The sequence below is a fragment of the Ranitomeya imitator genome, chromosome 3 (genome assembly GCF_032444005.1).
Source record: "Ranitomeya imitator isolate aRanImi1 chromosome 3, aRanImi1.pri, whole genome shotgun sequence".
NCBI lineage: Eukaryota > Metazoa > Chordata > Amphibia > Anura > Dendrobatidae > Ranitomeya > Ranitomeya imitator.
The window spans coordinates 136,846,396-136,867,176 of record NC_091284.1 but is presented as its reverse complement, the minus strand read 5'-3'; the positions used below and the strand labels follow the sequence as shown (position 1 = coordinate 136,867,176).

At 44.7% G+C, this 20,781-nt stretch overlaps 1 protein-coding gene across 3 annotated transcripts in view; it reads right to left on the bottom strand.

The window, feature by feature from the left end:
• RPS6KA3 (ribosomal protein S6 kinase A3) overlaps positions 1-20,781 on the bottom strand; it is a 197,835-nt gene that overhangs the window by 40,846 nt on the left and 136,208 nt on the right. For 2 of the 3 annotated variants that reach the window (XM_069761490.1, XM_069761491.1), the window contains 2 exons: positions 5,810-5,926; positions 4,000-4,081 (listed from right to left, as the gene is read on the bottom strand). In XM_069761490.1, the coding sequence (XP_069617591.1) occupies positions 4,000-4,081; positions 5,810-5,926 (199 nt within the window). Of the gene's footprint in view, positions 1-3,999; positions 4,082-5,809; positions 5,927-6,393; positions 6,413-20,781 lie in introns of those variants that run through there. The other variant, XM_069761492.1, reaches the window with a different exon arrangement.

The window sequence follows — 20,781 nt, the reverse complement described above, 5'->3', positions numbered from 1 at the left end:
TAGCAGTCTGCCCAGCTTTTCTTGCTGACAAACATTGTAGTAATTTAGGTATCCATGGCTTCGACAACTCAAATAGTTATAGGTGGCTTGTTGCTAGTGGTCGTAACCATGGATACCCAAGCTACTGCAATGCCTGCACATGAGAAAAGACACAGTGAATCAGAAGAACTATACATTTCTAATTCGAGGTATTTGCTAATATTACACCTACTACATATTGGGATAGGATCCTGAAGATGGGAATACCCCTTTAAAGTCAGAGAGATCTAATAAAGGGAATTTTGTGGTAACGGCGAAAACTAATCTTGCCAAGCAGTAACCATGGAGAAAAAAAAAAGCAAAGCCATAGGTGTGAACAGATGAATACAGAAAATTATGAGCAGCACGCCATGACCAACAGGGATTAGCAGTTGCATGTTTCACAGTGGCTTGTCATCCAGCGACAACCATCAGTTAAAGGAGAGGACACAGCACTTTCATGTCCCACTGCATATTGTACACTGAAACGTGGAAGTGTGGTCTCCTTTTATTTTCTTTGGATGTAAGTGTGCACAGAGTCAATGTACAGCATTGAAGAGGATGAAACCATAAAAATATATTTTAATGCTTAGACGGATAAGGCCTCTCACACCAATTCTTTGCTGTCAGTCGCAATCCGTCAAATTTTGAAAAAAAAAAAAAAAAACGTATCCAGCGACTGATGTCGCCGGATCTTTTTTTCCCCTCAGACTTGTATTAGTGACGGATTGCCTCACGTTTCATCCATTGTTCGCCGGATCCGACAAAGTAATTTTTTTTGGTCTCCGTCCGACGTTTGCTAGAATGGAAGCCTATGGTGCCGGTTCTGTCAAATGACGGGATCCGGGGACGGAATCTGTTTTTTTTTTTAAAGTGAGCATGCTTAGATTTTTTTAGGATCCAATTAATCGGATCAGCTAGTCTGATCAGGCAAAAAAAAAAAAAACGGATCCGTCGCATCAGTTCTTCACAATATGCGATGGATCAGTCGAGCCAACAGATTGCGACTGACGGCAAAAAAAGGAAGGGTGGTAGCACCTTATGATAATCAATGATGGAGTTATTGCTAATCTGTCAACTAAGCAGCAATTTCTGACTTCTCGTTATCTATGCGCAATCCATTATTGCTGTCCAGGCAACACAGCATATTGACTATTCATTATCATTCATGGATGAAATTTCCATTAGAACTTTAAAGGGAAGCGGTTGGCACATTTATGCCGTGGTCTCTGGGGGCAGCATGAAGTGGTGACAGACACTCAGATTTCAGCCGTGTGTCATTGATCTGTATTTGTGGTGTGCTTTTCTGCAACCATTTATATTCGTTTCAGCAGGACTTCCCGGAATTGGAGCTGCGGGCCCCCCACCTACTCACTACTGTGTAAGGCCATCTCCCTGTTACAGTGCATGGAGAAACAGCCTCATCACTTGCCTTTAGAGTTGGTTGGTTGTGTGCTAGTATAAAAACACAAACCCAAAAACAAAGCACAAATGTTATTAAAAGACAATGAATCTATGAAGTTATTGGCACTATTCTGTCATGCATTTCTCCTTCTGATAGGTTATTGTGTCCATCAATTTAAGATTGTAATTTTTATTTGTTTTGGTACTTACCTTTTGTATTCCCTTTTATGTATTTATCTCTCCATCTATACATATTCTCGCATAAACAAATATACGATTGCACAGATACTTACATTGTGTCTCTGTTCTTGTGTCACACACAGTATTTTGGGATTACCTTACAAATCGTGATGAGTGAAAATGCTCAGATAAGGTGTTATCTGAGCATGCTTGTGTGCTACCTGTCTTTGGCGTGCCCAAAAAATATGTTAGAGTCCCCGCAACTACATGTATGACAAACAGGCAATCCCTGCATGTGTTGCAGTTGTAACAGCCACGAGACATGCAGCTGCAGGGATTCATATTTTTCGAGCACACAGAAGATACTTTGTTAGCCACGAACATGCTCAGATAACACCACGTTTGCTCATCGCTCCCTTTAAATAAAATGTATGTTTTTCCTGATTTTTTGAGTACTTCATAGATTCATTGATACAGAGTGGAACTCTTACTTGAGCACGATATCCCGAGTGCCGTATATCTATTTATAGTTATTATAAGACAGTGATACCTCTTAAATTCCCCTGTGATCCAGCACAGATGCTTTGGGGGTCCCTCCCTCGCTTTTCTACAAGCCTCCAGCACTCACATTGTTTCCCCATCACCTAGCAGTCGATTAGTGGCCTGGATCAGCAGGGGGTTGAAGAGGTGAGTACATGGTGCAGGTGTGTAAGGTTTTTTTGGTTTCTTATTTTGTAACATTTGCAGCTTCCACCCACAATGCAAAAAAACTGGACAACCCCTTTAAAGGCAGATAACACGGAAATGATGCACTGCAAGTGCAACACACAGGATTACACCCAATTGTGATGGCCGATTCTGTCAAACCAAACACTGTTCGCAATATGATTCATGGGCCAAAAAAAAAAAATCAGAAGCGGTAAGATATTTTGGAGACTCTCCTGCGGATCATGACATATGAGGTGCCACCCAAAGGGTCACATTGCGTTAGCGCAATCCGCTAGCGCTAAACGGATTGCACTAACGCAATGTTTTCTATGGGGCTGCGGTCGGGGTCGCGGTAACGTCCCCGCTCTCGCAGATCCCCGATCTACGAGAGCGGGGATCAGACCGCGGGCGCGCCTCGGACGCTGCAAGCAGCGTCCGCGGCGCGCCAGGAATCACCGGCGCGTCGCTAGCGCGTGCCGAACATGGCACGCGCTAGTGAAGCGCGTTCCCATTGCCTTCAATGGGCGCGTTAACGGACGCGTTGCACGGCGTTAATTTCGCCGTGCAACGCTGTCCGTTAAACGCGGTCCCATAACGCAATGGGAACCCAGCACAGTCAAGTGATATGTAGGATTTCCGAACATGTAACACCGATATCTGGGCACTAATGTCACACTTCACTCTATATCAGAGAGCCTTATGGTGTGGGGCTTCTGTCCCTCAGAGTAGGGGTCACACAGCAAAAACTCATGCCCACGTGTGATGGCAAATGCACAAGTGTGGGGTAAAGCTGAGATATTACTGGGAAAATGTGGCCAGTGGGCACTCCCAATGGGCATTATCAGCAGCTGCTATGTGGCACCATACCTGTAGTGGCGTCCCCTAGTTGTTATGACAGCGATCAATTACAAGGCAGGCGTTTCTCAGGCTGCAGAAATCCCGGTTAAGTAATAGCTCAGGATGATGCCTCACACGTGGCAGCTCAGGATGATGCCTCACACGTGGCAGCTCAGGATGATGCCTCACACGTGGCAGCTCAGGATGATGCCTCACACGTGGCAGCTCAGGATGATGCCTCACACGTGGCAGCTCAGGATGATGCCTCACACGTGGCAGCTCAGGATGATGCCTCACACGTGGCAGCTCAGGATGATGCCTCACACGTGGCAGCTCAGGATGATGCCTCACACGTGGCAGCTCAGGATGATGCCTCACACGTGGCAGCTCAGGATGATGCCTCACACGTGGCAGCTCAGGATGATGCCTCACACGTGGCAGCTCAGGATGATGCCTCACACGTGGCAGCTCAGGATGATGCCTCACACGTGGCAGCTCAGGAAGATGCCTCATACACTGCAGCTCAGGATGATGCGTCATATGTGGCAGCTCAGGATGATGCCTCACACGTGGCAGCTCAGGATGATGCCTCATATATGGCAGCTCAGGATGATGCCTCATATATGGCAGCTCAGGATGATGCATCAGTAGGGCAATGAAAGATTTTGTATCGGATCCAATCACTCCACCTGCTCCATTTATTATAGGCAGATTGCTCAGTTCTTATTCTACATATTTGGGCTCCAGATAACGCAGTGCTTGTGAAATATAAGTAAGGCTGGAGGAAACCATACAACGCACCTGCTAAACACCAGGAGCAGAGCAATAAAAAAGATCCAATATTTGACTTACCTTTAAGTGTGGCTTTTTTTAATACTTTCATTGCATATAGTTGCCCAGCATCAGATCCTGAGATTTTCCGCACAAGAAATACCTGTAATAAAAGATTGGATTCTGCGGTTATTAAAAGTAAATAGAAAAGTGAAAGGATTCATTTTCCAATATTACAAGGCTGAAACGGCGGCCCTTAGGGGAGCAGCTGCTCAGTACTTAGACTTATTTTATTCTATGTGCCAAAATCTACACTTATTTCAGAAATAAGGTCCATTTCAGTCCCGCTTCCTGTGGTGATGGGTAGACACGGGCATACCAGACAGGTCACACTCACCTTAATAGATTTCCTTTAGATGTGATATCATAGCTGATTATTTCTTGCAGTGGCAATTTGTTCTGTGCATGTTCACAACTATTACTGTAATTTTCTGGGAATACACGGCACACTGAACAAGCTCGAGGTTGATTATATAGCACCTACCTACATGAACTACTAAGGGAAACTGATGTAAAAGAGGTAGGTGACCATGGGACCCCCTGTATTGGTAGAGGTAAGAACATGCAAAATGTTTCATCCTATGGAGAATCTCAAAATGAACAAATCCTGGTCCCATCCACTGCTAAGACCAGCCGATCACGGTGCGGGGAAGTCCGTGCTCTCTGTAGGGACTAATAGCAGATATGTTGGTGTACAGACTCTCCGGGCAGGAGGAGCTGACGGATCATCAGTGAACTCATTGAGCAGCCAGCAACGTTCAGAAAAACAAGGACTCTGAACAAGGCAAAGTTAGGAATAAAACGCAAAAATGCAAACGTTTGGCAGAGGTATTTATATTAATCCCACCTCTTTCTTTCTAAAGACACTTCTTCTCGTGGGATTGGGAATCAGAAAATAGGCAGAAGCTGCACCCGTCTCCGGAGCCATCCTGAGGTTATGATGTGCATTGCATTGCTGAACTATAGACAGTGATTATTGTTGTCTAGCGCTATACTTGGTTCCTGGTGATGGTCACATTAGAGAACATCTCTAATTTCCCATCACTGGCTGCTTGCTCATAGACTGCTATGCAGAAAATACATTATTTAAGGTAATGACATGTGGACCATAGCTGACTTGCCCTCACCATATAGCTTTATTTGACCATAAGTGGAGCAGAATGGTAGACCGTGTGCACAAACGGTCAGGGGTCTGTCACAACATTCATGCGGCCCCAACCACAGGCTACATGAGCCCGAGCCGTGCTGGGCTGCAGGATGACGTCGGCCAGCAATGGCCATCTCTGCAATGCTGTGACATTTTACAAAGTTCAGTTTGCAAATCCAAATAGGGACCATAAGGAGATCCAAGTAGTCCGGCCCGGTCCTCAGCCAGCTTCTCCCAGCACCACTCCAGGTGACTGACCGCTCTGTGTCCACAGATGAGAGAAACCCACCAATCCACTGGGCCGAGGTGGGGAGAAGTAGCTTGGGACTGCAGCGGACTAATCAGATCCATCCCTATGGCACCCGGCCGACTTTTCATACCTGGCTACAATGGTGCAGTCAGGCTTTGCTTCATTCAATCAGGTTGCAGGTTCCCTAAAATCACCGCTGGACTCCAGGGTAGAGCAACAGCGATGTCACATTTTCGAAGTCAAGTATCGTCAAACAGATGAAATATTGCTGCTTATTATAAACTAATTAAAGACACTTACACTTTATATGCACTTTGAATTTAATGGATTCATAATAAAATCTATTTGGAGATGCCAGACTGCTAAAAAGTAGCTTTGATGTGGCCCATGAATGCCATTATAAAACATATGTATGGATGAAACTTCACACTCACCTTTCCAAATGAGCCTTGTCCAAGTACCTTGAGAAGCTCAAACTGTGAGGGGTCAGCTTTCTCGTGTCCTTCCTTAACATGATGTGTAATTGCTATTTCATTTATGCTCCCTTCATCCTATGGAAATTAAAAACACAAAAATCATAAGGAAATACATCCAGAAAACCAAAGTGTAGCGTGACTAATACAGAATGGCTGAGCCATCTCGCAGTAGCAGCAGTTTATCACCAAAATGATGAATGACATGATATTACAGCATTAACACCTCGTGTCAGGGCTGCAATGAATGGTTCTGGTGATAATGTAACATAGACCAGGGCCTCGGTACTCAGTGATGGACTCCAGCCATGAACAGGAATATATTTCACAATCTATTTGTAGGATGCAGAACAGAAGATGATGCACAGAACATGCACCAATATGAATACCTGGAATAATCACATTCTCTAGATGATCAATTAGCAGATTTAAAGGCCTTTGTACAAGTAAAAACTAGGGAAATAAAGCCTGGTCATATTTTTCTCCTGACAACAGTGTCTACACTTTATTGCAGCTCTGGTAGTATTGTATGAAGGAACAAGTACCGTAATATGACAAAACTGATAGCAGAACCATAGCAGGAGCAGAGAGCAGCCAATCACATCACAGCTATTATTCCAGAACAGCTCTGAAAAAGAAAACTAATCGGATTGGCTCATCTCTATACACATTGTAGTCATGTACGAATACAAGGCATTTAATGTTTGGAAAAAATATATAACCGAGAAGGCAGCTACTGTAAATGTAGCACTTCTGTGGTAATGAGTGATTACTGGGTGCACGTCACCAATTACAAGCATTTGTGGCAAAACAATTTCACAAAAGTGGCCTCACTATCAATGACAATTTACACTGGAGACAAATAATAAAGGCTATAAAAGCTCAGACTAATCAGCAATAGCAATGACGTGTGTGAACAGGTTGAGAATTGAGGCCAGACTATGTCCATGTAATAATGTACATGTCAGATAGATGCGAAGATCAGTCTGTGACCTGCAACACCATCAAAATGAGAAAACACAGCACAATGGTCCTCTTACTTCATACACAGTAAGGGGGCCATAGGGCAGCCATGCACCTCATACAGATTATCAGGCAATTATATCCTGCCCCCATGAACAGCTCCCCCATTGTTTGATGGAGCGTGCAGAATGAGCTTCTCCTAGACTCCTCAGATCCTTCTTTCTCAGAAATCTGCTAATGGAGAAGAATCGGGATGCCCCAGAGGTGGCTGGACACTCCCAATAATATCGGTGAGTTCTGCTGTGTGTATGGTCACCTATATTATCGGATAAAAGAATAGCAGTAGTGGCAATGGTAGATTCTAAGACCTATTTGCCACCACATAGACTATATCACCATAGCAGCCATATATTCAGAATATTTTCAGTTTTTAAAAAAAAATGCAATTTATTAACCCCTTCATGACCCAGCCTATTTTGACCTTAAAGTCCTTGACGTTTTTTGCAATTCTGACCAGTGTCCCTTCATGAGGTAATAACTCAGGAACGCTTCAATGGATCCTAGCGATTCTGAGATTGTTTTTTTGTGACATATTGGGCTTCATGTTAGTGGTAAATTTAGGTCAATAAATTCTGTGTTTATTTGTGATAAAAACGGAAATTTGGCGAAAATTTTGAAAATTTCGCAATTTTCACATTTTGAATTTTTATTCTGTTAAACCAGAGAGTTATGTGACACAAAATAGTTAATAAATAACATTTCCCACATATATACTTTACATCAGCACAATTTTGGAAACAAAATTTTTTTTTGCTAGGAAGTTATAAGGGTTAAAATTTGACCAGCGATTTCTCATTTTTACAATGGAATTTACAAAACCATTTTTTTTGGGACCACCTCACATTTGAAGTCAGTTTGAGGGGTCTATATGGCTGAAAATACCCAAAAGTGACACCATTCTAAAAACTGCACCCCTCAAGGTGCACTAAACCACATTCAAGAAGTATATTAACCCTTCAGGTGCTTCACAGCAGCAGAAGCAACATGGAAGGAAAAAAATGAACATTTAACTTTTTAGTCACAAAAATGATATTTCAGCAACAATTTTTTTATTTTCCCAATGGTAAAAGGAGAAACTGAACAACGAAAGTTGTTGCCAATTTGTCCTGAGTACGCTGATACCTCATATGTGGGGGTAAACCACTGTTTGGGCGCACGGCAGGGCTTTGAAGGGAAGGAGCGCCATTTGACTTTTTGAATGAAAAATTGGCTGCACTCTTTAGCAGACACCATGTCGCGTTTGGAGAGACCCTGTGTGCCTAAACATTGGAGCTCCCCCACAAGTGACCCCATTTTGGAAACTGGACCCCCCAAGGAACTTATCTAGATGCCTAGTGAGCACTTTAAACCCTCAGGTGCTTCACAAATTGATCCGTAAAATGAAAAAGTACTTTATTTTCACAAAAAATTTCTTTTCGCCTCAATTTTTTCATTTTCACATGGGCAATAGGATAAAATGGATCCTAAAATTTGTTGAGCAATTTCTCCCGAGTACGGCGATACCTCATATGTGGGGGTAAACCACTGTTTGGTCACACGGCAGGGCTCGGAAGGGAAGGCGTGCCTTTTGACTTTTTGAATGGAAAATTAGCTCCAATTGTTAGCGACACCATGTCGCGTTTGGAGAGCCCCTGTGTGCCTAAACATTGGAGCTCCCCCACAAGTGACCCCATTTTGGAAACTAGACCCCCCAAGGAACTTATCTAGATGCATACTGAGCACTTTAAACCCCCAGGTGCTTCACAGAAGATTATAACGCAGAGCCATGAAAATAAAAAATAATTTTTCTTTTCTCAAAAATGATTTTTTAGCCTGGAATTTCCTATTTTGCCAATGGTAATAGGAGAAATTGGACCACAAATGTTGTTGTCCAGTTTGTCCTGAGTACGCAGATGCCCCATATGTGGGGGTAAACCACGGATTGGGCGCACGGCAGGGCTCAGAAGGGAAGGCACGCCATTTGGCTTTTTAAATGGAAAATTAGCTCCAATCATTAGCGGACACCATGTCACGTTTGGAGAGCCCCTGTGTGCCTAAACATTGGAGATCCCCCACAAATGACCCCATTTTGGAAACTAGACCCCCAAAGGAACTAATCTAGATGTGTGGTGAGCACTTTGAACCCTCAAGTGCTTCACAGAAGTTTATAACGCAGAGCCATGAAAAAAAAAAAAACAATTTCTTTTCTCAAAAATGATTTTTTAGCCCGCAATTTTTTATTTTCCCAAGGGTTACAGGAGAAATTGGACCCCAAAGTTGTTGTCCAGTTTCTCCTGAGTACGCTGATACCCCATGTGTGGGGGTAAACCACTGTTTGGGCACACGTCGGGGCTCAGAAGGGAAGTAGTGACGTTTTGAAATGCAGACTTTGATGGAATGCTCTGTGGGCGTCACGTTGCGTTTGCAGAGCCCCTGATGTGGCTAAACAGTAGAAACCCCCCACAAGTGACCCCATTTTGGAAACTAGACCCCCCAAGGAACTTATCTAGATATGTGGTGAGCACTTTGAACCCCCAAGCGCTTCACAGACGTTTACAACGCAGAGCCGTGAAAATAAAAAATCATTTTTCTTTCCTCAAAAATGATGTTTTAGCAAGCAATTTTTTATTTTCTCAAGGGTAACAGGAGAAATTGGACCCCAGTAATTGTTGCGCAGTTTGTCCTGAGTATGCTGGTACCCCATATGTGGGGGTAAACCACTGTTTGGGCACACGTCGGGGCTCGGAAGTGAGGGAGCACCATTTGACTTTTTGAATACAAGATTGGCTGGAATCAATGGTGGCGCCATGTTGCGTTTGGAGACCCCCTGATGTGCCTAAACAGTGGAAACCCCTCAATTCTACCTCCAACACTAACCCCCCCACACCCCTAATGCTAATCCCAACTGTAGCCATAACCCCAACACAACCCTAACCCCCCCACACCCCTAACCCTAATCCCAACTGTAGCCATAACCCTAATCACAACCCTAACCCCAACACACCCCTAACCACAACCCTAACCCCAACACACCCCTAACCCTAACCACAACCCTAATTCCAACCCAACCCTAAGGCTATGTGCCAACGTTGCGGATTCGTATGAGATTTTTCAGCACCATTTTTGAAAAATCCGCGGGTAAAAGGCACTGCGTTTTACCTGCGGATTTACCGCGGATTTCCAGTGTTTTTTGTGCGGATTTCACCTGCGGATTCCTATTGAGGAACAGGTGTAAAACGCTGCGGAATCCGCACAAAGAATTGACATGCTGCGGAAAATACAACGCAGCGTTCCCGCGTGGTATTTTCCGCACCATGGGCACAGCGGATTTGGTTTTCCATATGTTTACATGGTACTGTAAACCTGATGGAACACTGCTGCGGATCCGCAGCCAAATCCGCACCGTGTGCACATAGCCTAATTCTAAAGGTATGTGCACACGCTGAGGAAAACGCTGCGGATCTGCAGCAGTTTCCCATGAGTTTACAGTTCAATGTAAACCTATGGGAAACAAAAATCGCTGTACACATGCTGCAGAAAAACTGCACGGAAACGCAGCGGTTTACATTCCGCAGCATGTCACTTCTTTCTGCGGATTCCGCAGCGGTTTTACAACTGCTCCAATAGAAAATCGCAGTTGTAAAACCGCAGTGAAATGCGCAGAAAAACTGCGGTAAATCCACAGCGGTTTAGCACTGCGGATTTATCAAATCCTCTGCGGAAAAATCCGCAGAGGAACAGAATACGTGTGTACATACCGAAACCCTAACCCTACCCCTACCCCTACCCCTAGTTCTTACCCCAACCTTAGTGAAAAAAAAAAATCTTTATTTTTTTTTATTGTCCCTACCTATGGGGGTGACAAAGGGGGGGGGGGGGGGGTCATTTACTATTTTTTTTTATTTTGATCACTGAGATATAACCTATCTCAGTGATCAAAATTCACTCTGGAACGAATCTGCAGATTCGGCGCCCGCCATTTTGGAAGATGGCGGCGCCCAGGAAAGAAGACGGACGGACCCCGGGAGGCTAGGTAAGTATAAGGGGGGGGGGGGGGGGGGGGGAGATCAGGGCACATGGAGATCAGGGCACGGGGGGGGGGGGGCGTCGGAGCACGGGGGGGTGGATCGGAACACGGGGGGGAGGATTGGAGCACGGAGTGGGGGATCGCTGTGCGGGGGGGTGGAAATCGCTGTGCGGGGGGGATCGCTGTGCGGGGGTGGGATCGCTGTGCGGGGGTGGGATCGCTGTGCGGGGAGGGTTTGATTGGAGCACGGGGGTGTGACAAGAGGACGGGGGAGCGGAGCACAGGACGGAGGGGAGCGGACCACATATCGGAGGGCTGGGGGGGCGATCGGTGGGGTGGGTGCACATAAGTGTTTCCAGCCATGGCCGATGATATTGCAGCATTGGCCATGGCTGGATTGTAATATTTCACCAGTTTTTTAGGTGAAATATTACAAATCGCTCTGATTGGCTGTTGAAAGTGAAACTGCCAATCAGAGCGATCGAAGCCACCCCCCCTGGGCTAAACTACAACTCCCCCTGTCCCTGCAGATCGGGTGAAATGGGAGTTAACCCTTTCACCCGATCTGCAGGGACGCGATCTTTCCATGACGCATATGCTGCGTCATGGGTCGGAATGGCACCGACTTTCATGACGCAGCGTATGCGTCAAAGGTCGGGAAGGGGTTAAAGGAACCCGTCAGCAGGATATCACCCCAAATTATTTCTATGCGAATGTAGCTCCTGAAAAGACAAGCCCAGCCATAACCTCAGCCAGTCGGTCCGGTATTTCATTACTGGAGGGTTATACGACTATAGTCAATACCAACACTGGTCGTGGCTGATGCGGCAAGTTGTCAGCTACAGCAGGGGTGTCAAACTGCATTCCCCGAGGGCCTCAAACCATGCGTGTTTAAGATTTCCTTAGCATTGCACAAGGTGCTGGAATCATTCTCTGCAGGTGATTAAATTATCACCTGTGCAGTACAAGGAAGTCCTAAAAACATGACCCGTTTTCATTCCTCAAGGAATGCAGTTTGACACCCCTGAGCTACAGTGTACAGCCGACAGCCGCTGAATTGTCACCTGTATGGGGGGGGGGGAGGATGCTAGTCTCTTATCTCGCAGATCACTAAAGGGTTAAAAAAATAAAATATACACGTATTTGGCATCACTGTGATCCGAGTCCAATGTATCAAAATCTAAACTAAATCAATCCAAATAAAAAAAACAGCGCAACGAGAAAACAAATCAAGACGCCAGACCCTTTCTTTGGCTGCCACAACATTACAATAAAATGCAATAAGAGGAGATCAAAACATTGCATCTACCCCAAAATTATAGCAATAAAAGTCAGCTCAGGGAGCAAAAAATAAGCTCTTACACAGTCCCTTATCCTGATAAAAACGCTAAAGATCTTGGAAAATGATTAAATAAAAAAAAAACAAAAAACAAACAATGCTATACATCTTTGGTATCGCGTACTCACACTGATCAGTGGAATCACGTTACCAAGTCAGTTATACAGTATAGTAAACATGGTAAATAAACAATTGTGAAATTGCACTTTTTTATGCAATCAACGCACTTGAAATTACTTTCCATCACATGAGAAAATTAACGGTGTAATTCAAAAGTACAACTCGTCTCTCAAAAAACAAGCCATACAGCTATGAGACGGAGGAATACAGTTGGAATAAGTAGAATACATAATATAATATAATATAATATAAGAATAGTCTTGGAATAAGGGGAGGAAAAAAAGCAAAGCAGCAATAACAGAAAATTGAAAGATGCTGAAGGTTAAGAACCAAAACGGAGTTTTTTTTTTGTTTTTTGTTTTTTAAGACAAATATAGGATCCTCACTACTGAAAGCGACAGACAAGTCCTATTCCTGGTGCCTAGCAGCAATGAGGCGTACATTCAAACGTTATCACAATTTACCATTAGCATTTGTGGAGAGAAAAAAATGCAACAAATTACTTTTTTTTTTAGTATTTATTTTGTGAAAAAGTCACTGGCAAAGTACTGGAGAGAAGGTATGTGTCACTTAGGCTTCAGTGATATCAACCTAGGAAAAAGCCTCAGCCCTGTAAGTGCTGAAGGGGGTTAAAGGGAACCTGTCACCCCCAAAATAGAGGGCAAGCTAAGCCCACCAGCAACAGGGGCTTATCTACAGACAAGGGCAGACAAAGTACGCCTGCGCCGGAGCCGCAGCGTGAATATAAGAAGAGGATGTCATCTGATGAAGATAGGAGGCCCCGGACCGCGACACCCACCGGATCGGACCGCCCAGGTGAGTATAATCTAACCTCTTTTTTCTTATCTTTTAGGATACATCGGGGGCTTATCTACAGCATTACAGAATGCTGTAGAGAAGCCCCTGATGCCGGTGGACTTGGCTCACCCTTGATTTTGGGGGTGACAGGTTCCCTTTAATCAGCAATGTTTAGTGCCAAGTTGATTGAACAGCTGTAGAGCGTGAAGAGTCCAGACAATTACCCAACCTTCTAGAGCATTCAGTGTGGGGTGGGCCTGGAGGTGCAAGCTCTGGAGCTGTGTATTCATGTTAAGGAAAGTTGGACTTTGTTTATTCTTTATGCCGGTGGATTCCCGAAGCAAAAATGACCGTGCCATACATTAGGTTTTTCTGTTAGGCCAGGAAGGCCAGATTTATTTTTGCTAATGTTGCACTGGTTCATGCAGTACTTTTAATAAACCACTGGAAGAATTAATGAGACAGAGTTCCTGTGTCTACTGCCATGTGCAGCCAAGTGAGACGATCTATCTATTTTTATTTAGAGCTATGCAAAATAATCTCTTACTGAAAAATACGTGAAGTGACCAGGGATTAAGATAGTGGCATTTCCAAAATATTGAGGATCCCCAGCTATCTTTATATGTCTGCATAAGTGAACACCTCCAGAACTCTTCAGCTTGCCATCCTTCTGCTATTTCTCTCGGTAATACATGAATGAAACACCACCTGGGTATTGCTCATGCTCATACCCTGAATGATGCAATCCAATCAGTGCCAACAGGAGAAAAAACAAAAACTTACAAGGCAGATGTGAGTGCTCAGTACTGAACTTATTGCTGCGAGGGGCGTTCATTACAGATCACCTCTGACCCACTTCTATATCACAGGACTAACTCTGCATATGTCTAATGATATAAGTCTTTATAGGTTACGTGGCAACTTGCAACTCAGAACTGATAGCGGTCTTGATTCTACAGGTGCTTAAGTCATGTGAGGTTTGATAATGGATCCAGTGGAATACAGAGTCATCAAGTTCCTTTACTTGAAAGGCTGCACAGCAAAGGAGATATACGATGAGCTAAAAGAGGTTTATAGTGATGATTCCCCATCACATAATGTAGTCAAGAAGAGGCATCGTCAATTCACATGTGGTTTGACTTCAGTGCAACAGCTCCAATTCCAGGGCGACCCCACTCTGATATTGATTAACACACCATCCAAATAGAAGAGATGGGAGAAGTGTGTGTCCCTAAGTGGCACCTATGTAGAGAAGGACTAAAAACTGTGCCAAGTGTCATTGCTCTCAGGCCACAGGAAGTGGGTCAGGGGAAATCTTTAATGAACGCCCCTCGTACACAGTCAGGAAGAATAACTGATGTATGTTTTCATAAATACTTGTATTTCCCAATTCTAGAGCACAGTTACATTCATTTCCTGGCCCCGACAGCCCCTCTTTAAAGGGGACTTAAAAGTAATAGTAGGCTGGTAACAATGCACACAATTCATTGTGATGAATTATACAGCACTGCACAGTCAAATGCCATTTCATTTCTTACTCATTCATACGACCCTCATAACATATGGCATTACAACACGCCATCTGCCAACAGAAGGGAAAAACACAAATCATATGAATGTGCGTCTGCTGGGTCTTCTACCCTGCTAACCGGGCCATGATAGATGCAGCCTGTATGTTAGGAAACAGACAGCATTGTTACACCTAGTCACAGACAGCACGGTGAAGACCCCACAAAAGACGCTGCTTCGCGTTCACAGTAATGGCTTTTGATTATTTTTGTCTCCTGGTGATTTTAATTTTGCCTGTGGTCAGTGTCGATCTCCACGTTTTTTGGAGACTCGTGGCTCTCACATCATCACTTTTTGATTGAATGAAATGTAGAAATCCAGCAAAGCATCACACTTCTCTTACGGGCACATGAACGTAGATAACAGAACAGATCAAATCCAGTGTGAAACGCGCTGACTGTACTAGGGCCTGTGGTGCCCTTTAAAATGGCGGCTTTTCTTTTACATACTGTAATAACGGCCACATCCTCATTTCTGGCACCTCATTGCACATATGTAGTTTTCTATAAGATCTGCACATACCCTGCAATCAGCAACAAGGTTGCCAAGTGTATTTCCTCCTCAAAGCCAGTATTCCTCGCCTTACAGTCTGCAGCTAAGCGGAAGTACGGTTACACCAGTAGATGGCCATTCATCTGACAATACGCCTGATTACTCAGCAGGATTCAGCGCACAAGTTACTATGCCTACCTTTACCTTCTTGTATACTTTGTATGGAAGCAGTGTGTTCAGATTCCCATTATATTCTCACACTAACCCCATGGTGGCCAACGCCTGGCAGTATTTACCATTGTAACCTTTTATACCTGATCCAAAATACCTTTATGTATACTTTTTTTTTTAGGTTTTACATCTCCATGTCTGTATATTAGCATACTACTGTCCACCGGTTAGTTCTATCAGTCCCCATCCCCTAAAAGGCTTACAATCCAAAATCCATATTATAAGATTTCATAGGAAGCCACTTAAAGGGAACCTGTCAGCAGGATTGTGCACACACTGTGTAGGTTACTGTGCACAGTCCTGCTGACATTCCTTTTAAAGCGAACCTCAGCAAATTACATATGGAAGTAGAAGTATGGCTGTATAGCCACTTGTCACCTTATATAAAAGTCATACTTTTTTTGTTGTTGAGATCAGATGTGCTGGTCATAAAAACAAAAAAAAAAAACACAACATGTAAATCCACCTGGAAGTGCACTGGGGGCAACGCTGCACTTGGAAGCAGCACTCAATGTGCACTGAAACGCCCCAAGTGCACTTCTAGCCTGACTTGTACATGGCTTCTAGATTAGATTTCTCATGACTGGCAAAGCAGATCGCAACATAAAATGTATAACTTTTATTGGTGGACTTGCACCTATAAAGCGATATCACTACTTTCATATGTAAAAACATGCTCACACGGTTTCCTTCTACCTTCGCACAAAGGATGGGGAATAGAAGAGAACCCAGAGGAACCCATAAACACACAAATCCCAGACAAATCTTAGAGAACCCTAGTAACAGCATAAAAGGATTAAACACAGAAACCAAAACATGCCTCGATTTAGCATTCTTTTTGACAGTTTTATTTTTGAGTAAGGTTTTTAGCATTTTAATTTTTGCTCCAAGTTCATTAAGGCTTTTCCAATAGTTTTCTCAGTCCTTAACATTTTGGGGTTTGCTAGACAATGTAGGCATAGTTTAGTTACCTAGATGTTTTCAACTACTTTAATTTGTGACTTCTATATATGTCGCAATTTTTATTTTTCTGCAATGGTACGTTTGAAAGCATAGTGCAAAAATTTACCGTACTTGAGAAAAACATACTTCAGAAGCCACAGAGGACCAAGCCACACTGGAGAATAGTCAGAAAGGCGCGTCCCCGGTTGCTTCCTTCTGCCCGATTTCCTAGTGCGATAGGTCTCTCCCTGCATATATGTATGGGGAGAGACATGTCACTCCAGGGCAGCGGGTGGGAGAAGCTGCCAGGGACCCAACTCTCCAACTAGTCTCTTGGTGGCTTTTACACAATGTTTTTCTCTGAAATGCTGCAGAGTTCCAGAGTTGAACATAAATGGCTGAAATCATGCAGCCGGTCTGATCGATGCCGCTTGTGGATCAGGCAGCCTCAGTCATCAGGTTCCCTATAAGTGCTTGTTTCCATTTGCAAGAAACACGTCCGAGTCTCGCATGTAAAAACCAAGCTCTGGCGCCGGCACTTGGGAGCGGAGTGTGCGGCTCCATGTATTGCTGTGCGGCTGCACGCTCCGCTCTGGAGTGCCGGCGCCAGAGCTTGGTTTTCACATGCGAGACACGGATGCGTTTCTTGCAAATGGAAACAAGCCCTAAGGAACCCAGTACTAACTAGTGGCTCCACTAACTGGAAAGATCCGTTTGGGTCTCACCAGTATGGAGTAAAATTTAAACAATGTATTTTTACTGTAGAAAAGTAACCAGAAGTCAAGTCTTCGTGAATTATATTTGATGTCTATTTAATACCACAACGTGACCTGTTTTGGCTTTGCAGCAGTTTTTATAAAAAGACCTGACCGGCTTTATTGAAGAAAAACAATGGGATTGTCAGTGTATGTAACAGAAGTATGTAAGCAGCATGACTTGGAAGTTATTGGGCTCCAAAGCTAAAAACTGTAATAGGGCCACCAAACTTTACATATAATGATAAAGGAGCACACCAGTGAAATGCTAGCCATCGTGATATCACAGTGCTGGGATGCAGCACATGGACAATAACTGTTAGGAGGATATTGGGCATAGTGATGCACACAGCGATGTCACAGTGCAGTAATTGTGAATGTTTTACAGTACTGACATGTACAAAAGTGCGGTCACAGCACAGGGGTAGTAAGTGTAATAACATGTTGTATATACATAATGCACACAGTGAGATCATGCACATTAGATAGGTTTGCTCAACCTGCTTATGTCAATGGATCACCAGATCATCTAATGTGAAAGAAGGCCTCATGACTGTCCACCAACAGGCTACATCAGAGGATAGAAGGATTAGGCAGTCGGATTTCAATAGCAGAGTGTCCCAGTATATGGCGGACTAAGGAGAGGTAGTTGTAAGCCAGGGGTGGGCAATAATTTTGCAATGGGGCCGCATGAGAGACACTCACCCGAAGGACGGAGACCATCAGCCAGCAACTTTCTTCACCGCAGCACATCCCGCGCGGCGCTGGAGTGACGTACGCACGTGACGTACAGGGCCGATGCGGAGCGCAGCCTCTTGTGACCGGTGGCATAATGCTGCCTCCGGTCACAAGAATGATTGACACAGCCAGGAGCCAATGGCTCCTGATACTGTGTCAATCACATCCTGACCCTGGAGGACTCCAGTCTGGAGGAAATGTATACGCTGCAATGTGCAGCGTGTGGATGACCTCGGGGCCTTCACTCCAGCCGCCGGCCCTCATAAGCTTCTGGCGGCTGGCCGAGCGGTGCCGGCGGCGGCTGTCAGAAGTGACAGCTAGCTGGCGGGCCGTTAAAAATCATCAGGCGGGCCGGATGCGGGCCGCATCTTGCCCAGGTCTGTTGTAAGCCGAGCAATAGTTCAGCCAACATCCATCTAATGCACATGGCTAGCTTAGTGTTACTGTCTACTTCAACAACCCCTTCCTAAATGTAACAGTGCCCCTAAATACATTAAAAACACAATGTACAACCAGAAGCGGAGCTATTCCAGTGACATTAGCGCTGTCCTTACTGGTGTTCACAAGACATTGTTCTATCATGTGATAACTGGCAGACATAGGGCAACCATCACTGGATCAGGGTCTGCTACTTCTAACTCCATTTTTAGGTCTGCATCTGCAACCACAGGAGCATTTGCCAGAACCGTTTAATAAAAACTAACAAAACCGCATGTACTACGTTTAGTTTAAAGGGAACCTGTCACCCCCCCCCAGGCGTTTGAAACTAAAAGAGCCACCTTGTGCAGCAGTAATGCTGCATTCTGACAAGGTGGCTCTTTTAGTTATAGGTGCTGTAAATGCAGAAATAATCCGTTTTGTAATTTGTCCGAAATACCTGTCTTCAGTCCTGGAGGCAGGCCTTTCCCCCCCTGCTGCAGACGCCTCACAGCCATCACAAAAGTCTTCTTGGCACCGCCTCCTCAGCGCTGTTTTGAAATCTGCCGGCGCCTGCGCTCTTTTGTAATGCCTGGGGCAGGCGCAGTGAGCGCTGCCCGTCAGTCCTCCTATGCGGTCTCGCTGACTGCGCCTGTGCGGCCGCCCTGCTTGTGAATCCCAGCCCCTCAGTGTCTTATGATTTATTCACACTGCGGGGTTGGGATTCCAGGGAATGTGCACTGCGACCTGGGTGAGTGGCCCAGGAGCGGCCGCACAGGCGCAGTCAGCGAGACTGCATATGAGGACAGACGGGCAGCGCTCACTGCGCCTGCCCCAGGCATGACAAAAGAGCGCAGGCGCCAGTAGATTTCAAAACAGCGCTGAGAAGGCTGCGCCCGGCACCAAGAAGACTTGAGTAACGGCTGTGAGGAGTCTGCACCGGGGTGAGGGTGTGTGGGGAAGACCTGCCTCCAGGACTGAAGAAAGGTATTTCGGACAAATTACAAAATGGATTATTTCTGCATTTACAGCACCAATAACTAAAAGAGCCACCTTGTCAGAACGCAGGATTACTGCTGCACAAGGTGGCTCTTTTAGTTTCAAACACTTGGGGGGGGGGGGGGGTGACAGATTCCCTTTAAGGCTATGTGCCCACGTTGCAGAAAAGCAGACTTTTCCTCCTCAAAACCGCACACCCTTGCCAGAGAAAACACATGCAGATTGTCGCTTTTTTTTTTTTTTTTTTTTTAAGCGTTATTTCCCATGCATTTAAATACAAGTCTATGGTGGTGGAATCGCCTCGATTCCGCAAAATTAATGAATATGCTGCCCAATTTTCCACGATGAGATTCCGCTGCGGAAAAATACGCAGCATGGGCACAGCAATTGCAGAATGCAAATAAAATTAATGGGATGTGTTTTAAGCGTTTCCGCTGCGGAAAAATGCAGTGAAAGCGCTTAAAAAAACGCAACGTGGGCACATAGCCTAAAGGAAACCAGTCTTCAGAAACTGACCTAATGGTTAAAAATCAGGTTTTTTTTGTGTTAAAGCAGTAGTCAGCTTTTTTTTATTTATTTTTTCTATTTTGCCCTCTATTGGCAAATCGTATTGTGTATTGCAATAATTACCATTCGCTGTCTTCTGCAGTTTCCAGAACCGCTATGGTGACGCGTGACTGCATGACTATGGGTGTAAAGAGCGCTGTGAGAATCAATGGTGCTATACAAGCAAGAAAAATACATTTGCAACCCGCTGAATGAATCGCTTGGTGTCTTCTGTGTGGAGCAAAGGTCACTTTCTCAGTGAAAGTCTAGGACAGGGGTCCCCAACTCCAGTCCTCAAGGCCCACCAAAAGGTTATGTTTTCAGGATTTCTTTTGCATTGCACAGGTGATGCATTTATTACCTGGGCAAGACTAAGGAAATCCTGAAAACATGACATGTTGGTGGGCCTTGAGGACTGGAGTTGGGGACCCCTGGTCTAGGAGACTCGGAGGCTAGCCTGCGTAATTCTGAGTCTAAGACTAATGATGAGAAAATTGAAAAACTTATCTCTGCTCCACGCAGCCAACACACATTTTAATTCAACAGGCCACAAATGTGGTCAGTTACTCAGGCAACGAGACAGAAAATAAAAAGGGAATCGCTATTGTGTCCAAGAAAAGGATTCTATTGCAAGTACAGAGCCCGAAGTACATGAATGATGGGGTCATGGTCATCGCATTCGAGTGAGACCCTTAAATATTACCATTATCCAAGTCTATGCAACAAAAGCAGATAAGTCAGAGCAGGACATTGAGGACTTCTACGCTCAGGTCCATAGAACACACAACAGACCCTCAAGAAAGGTCTAACTTACATTATGGCTGACTAACATCCATTATAGATGGAGAGCAGGCAGGAGTGGTCGGCAGACAAGGCTTAGGGAAGAGGAATTAAGCTGGGGATTGCCTTGTGCTGTTCTGCAAAGAGAACAAGCTTAGAATCACCAACACTTTCACTC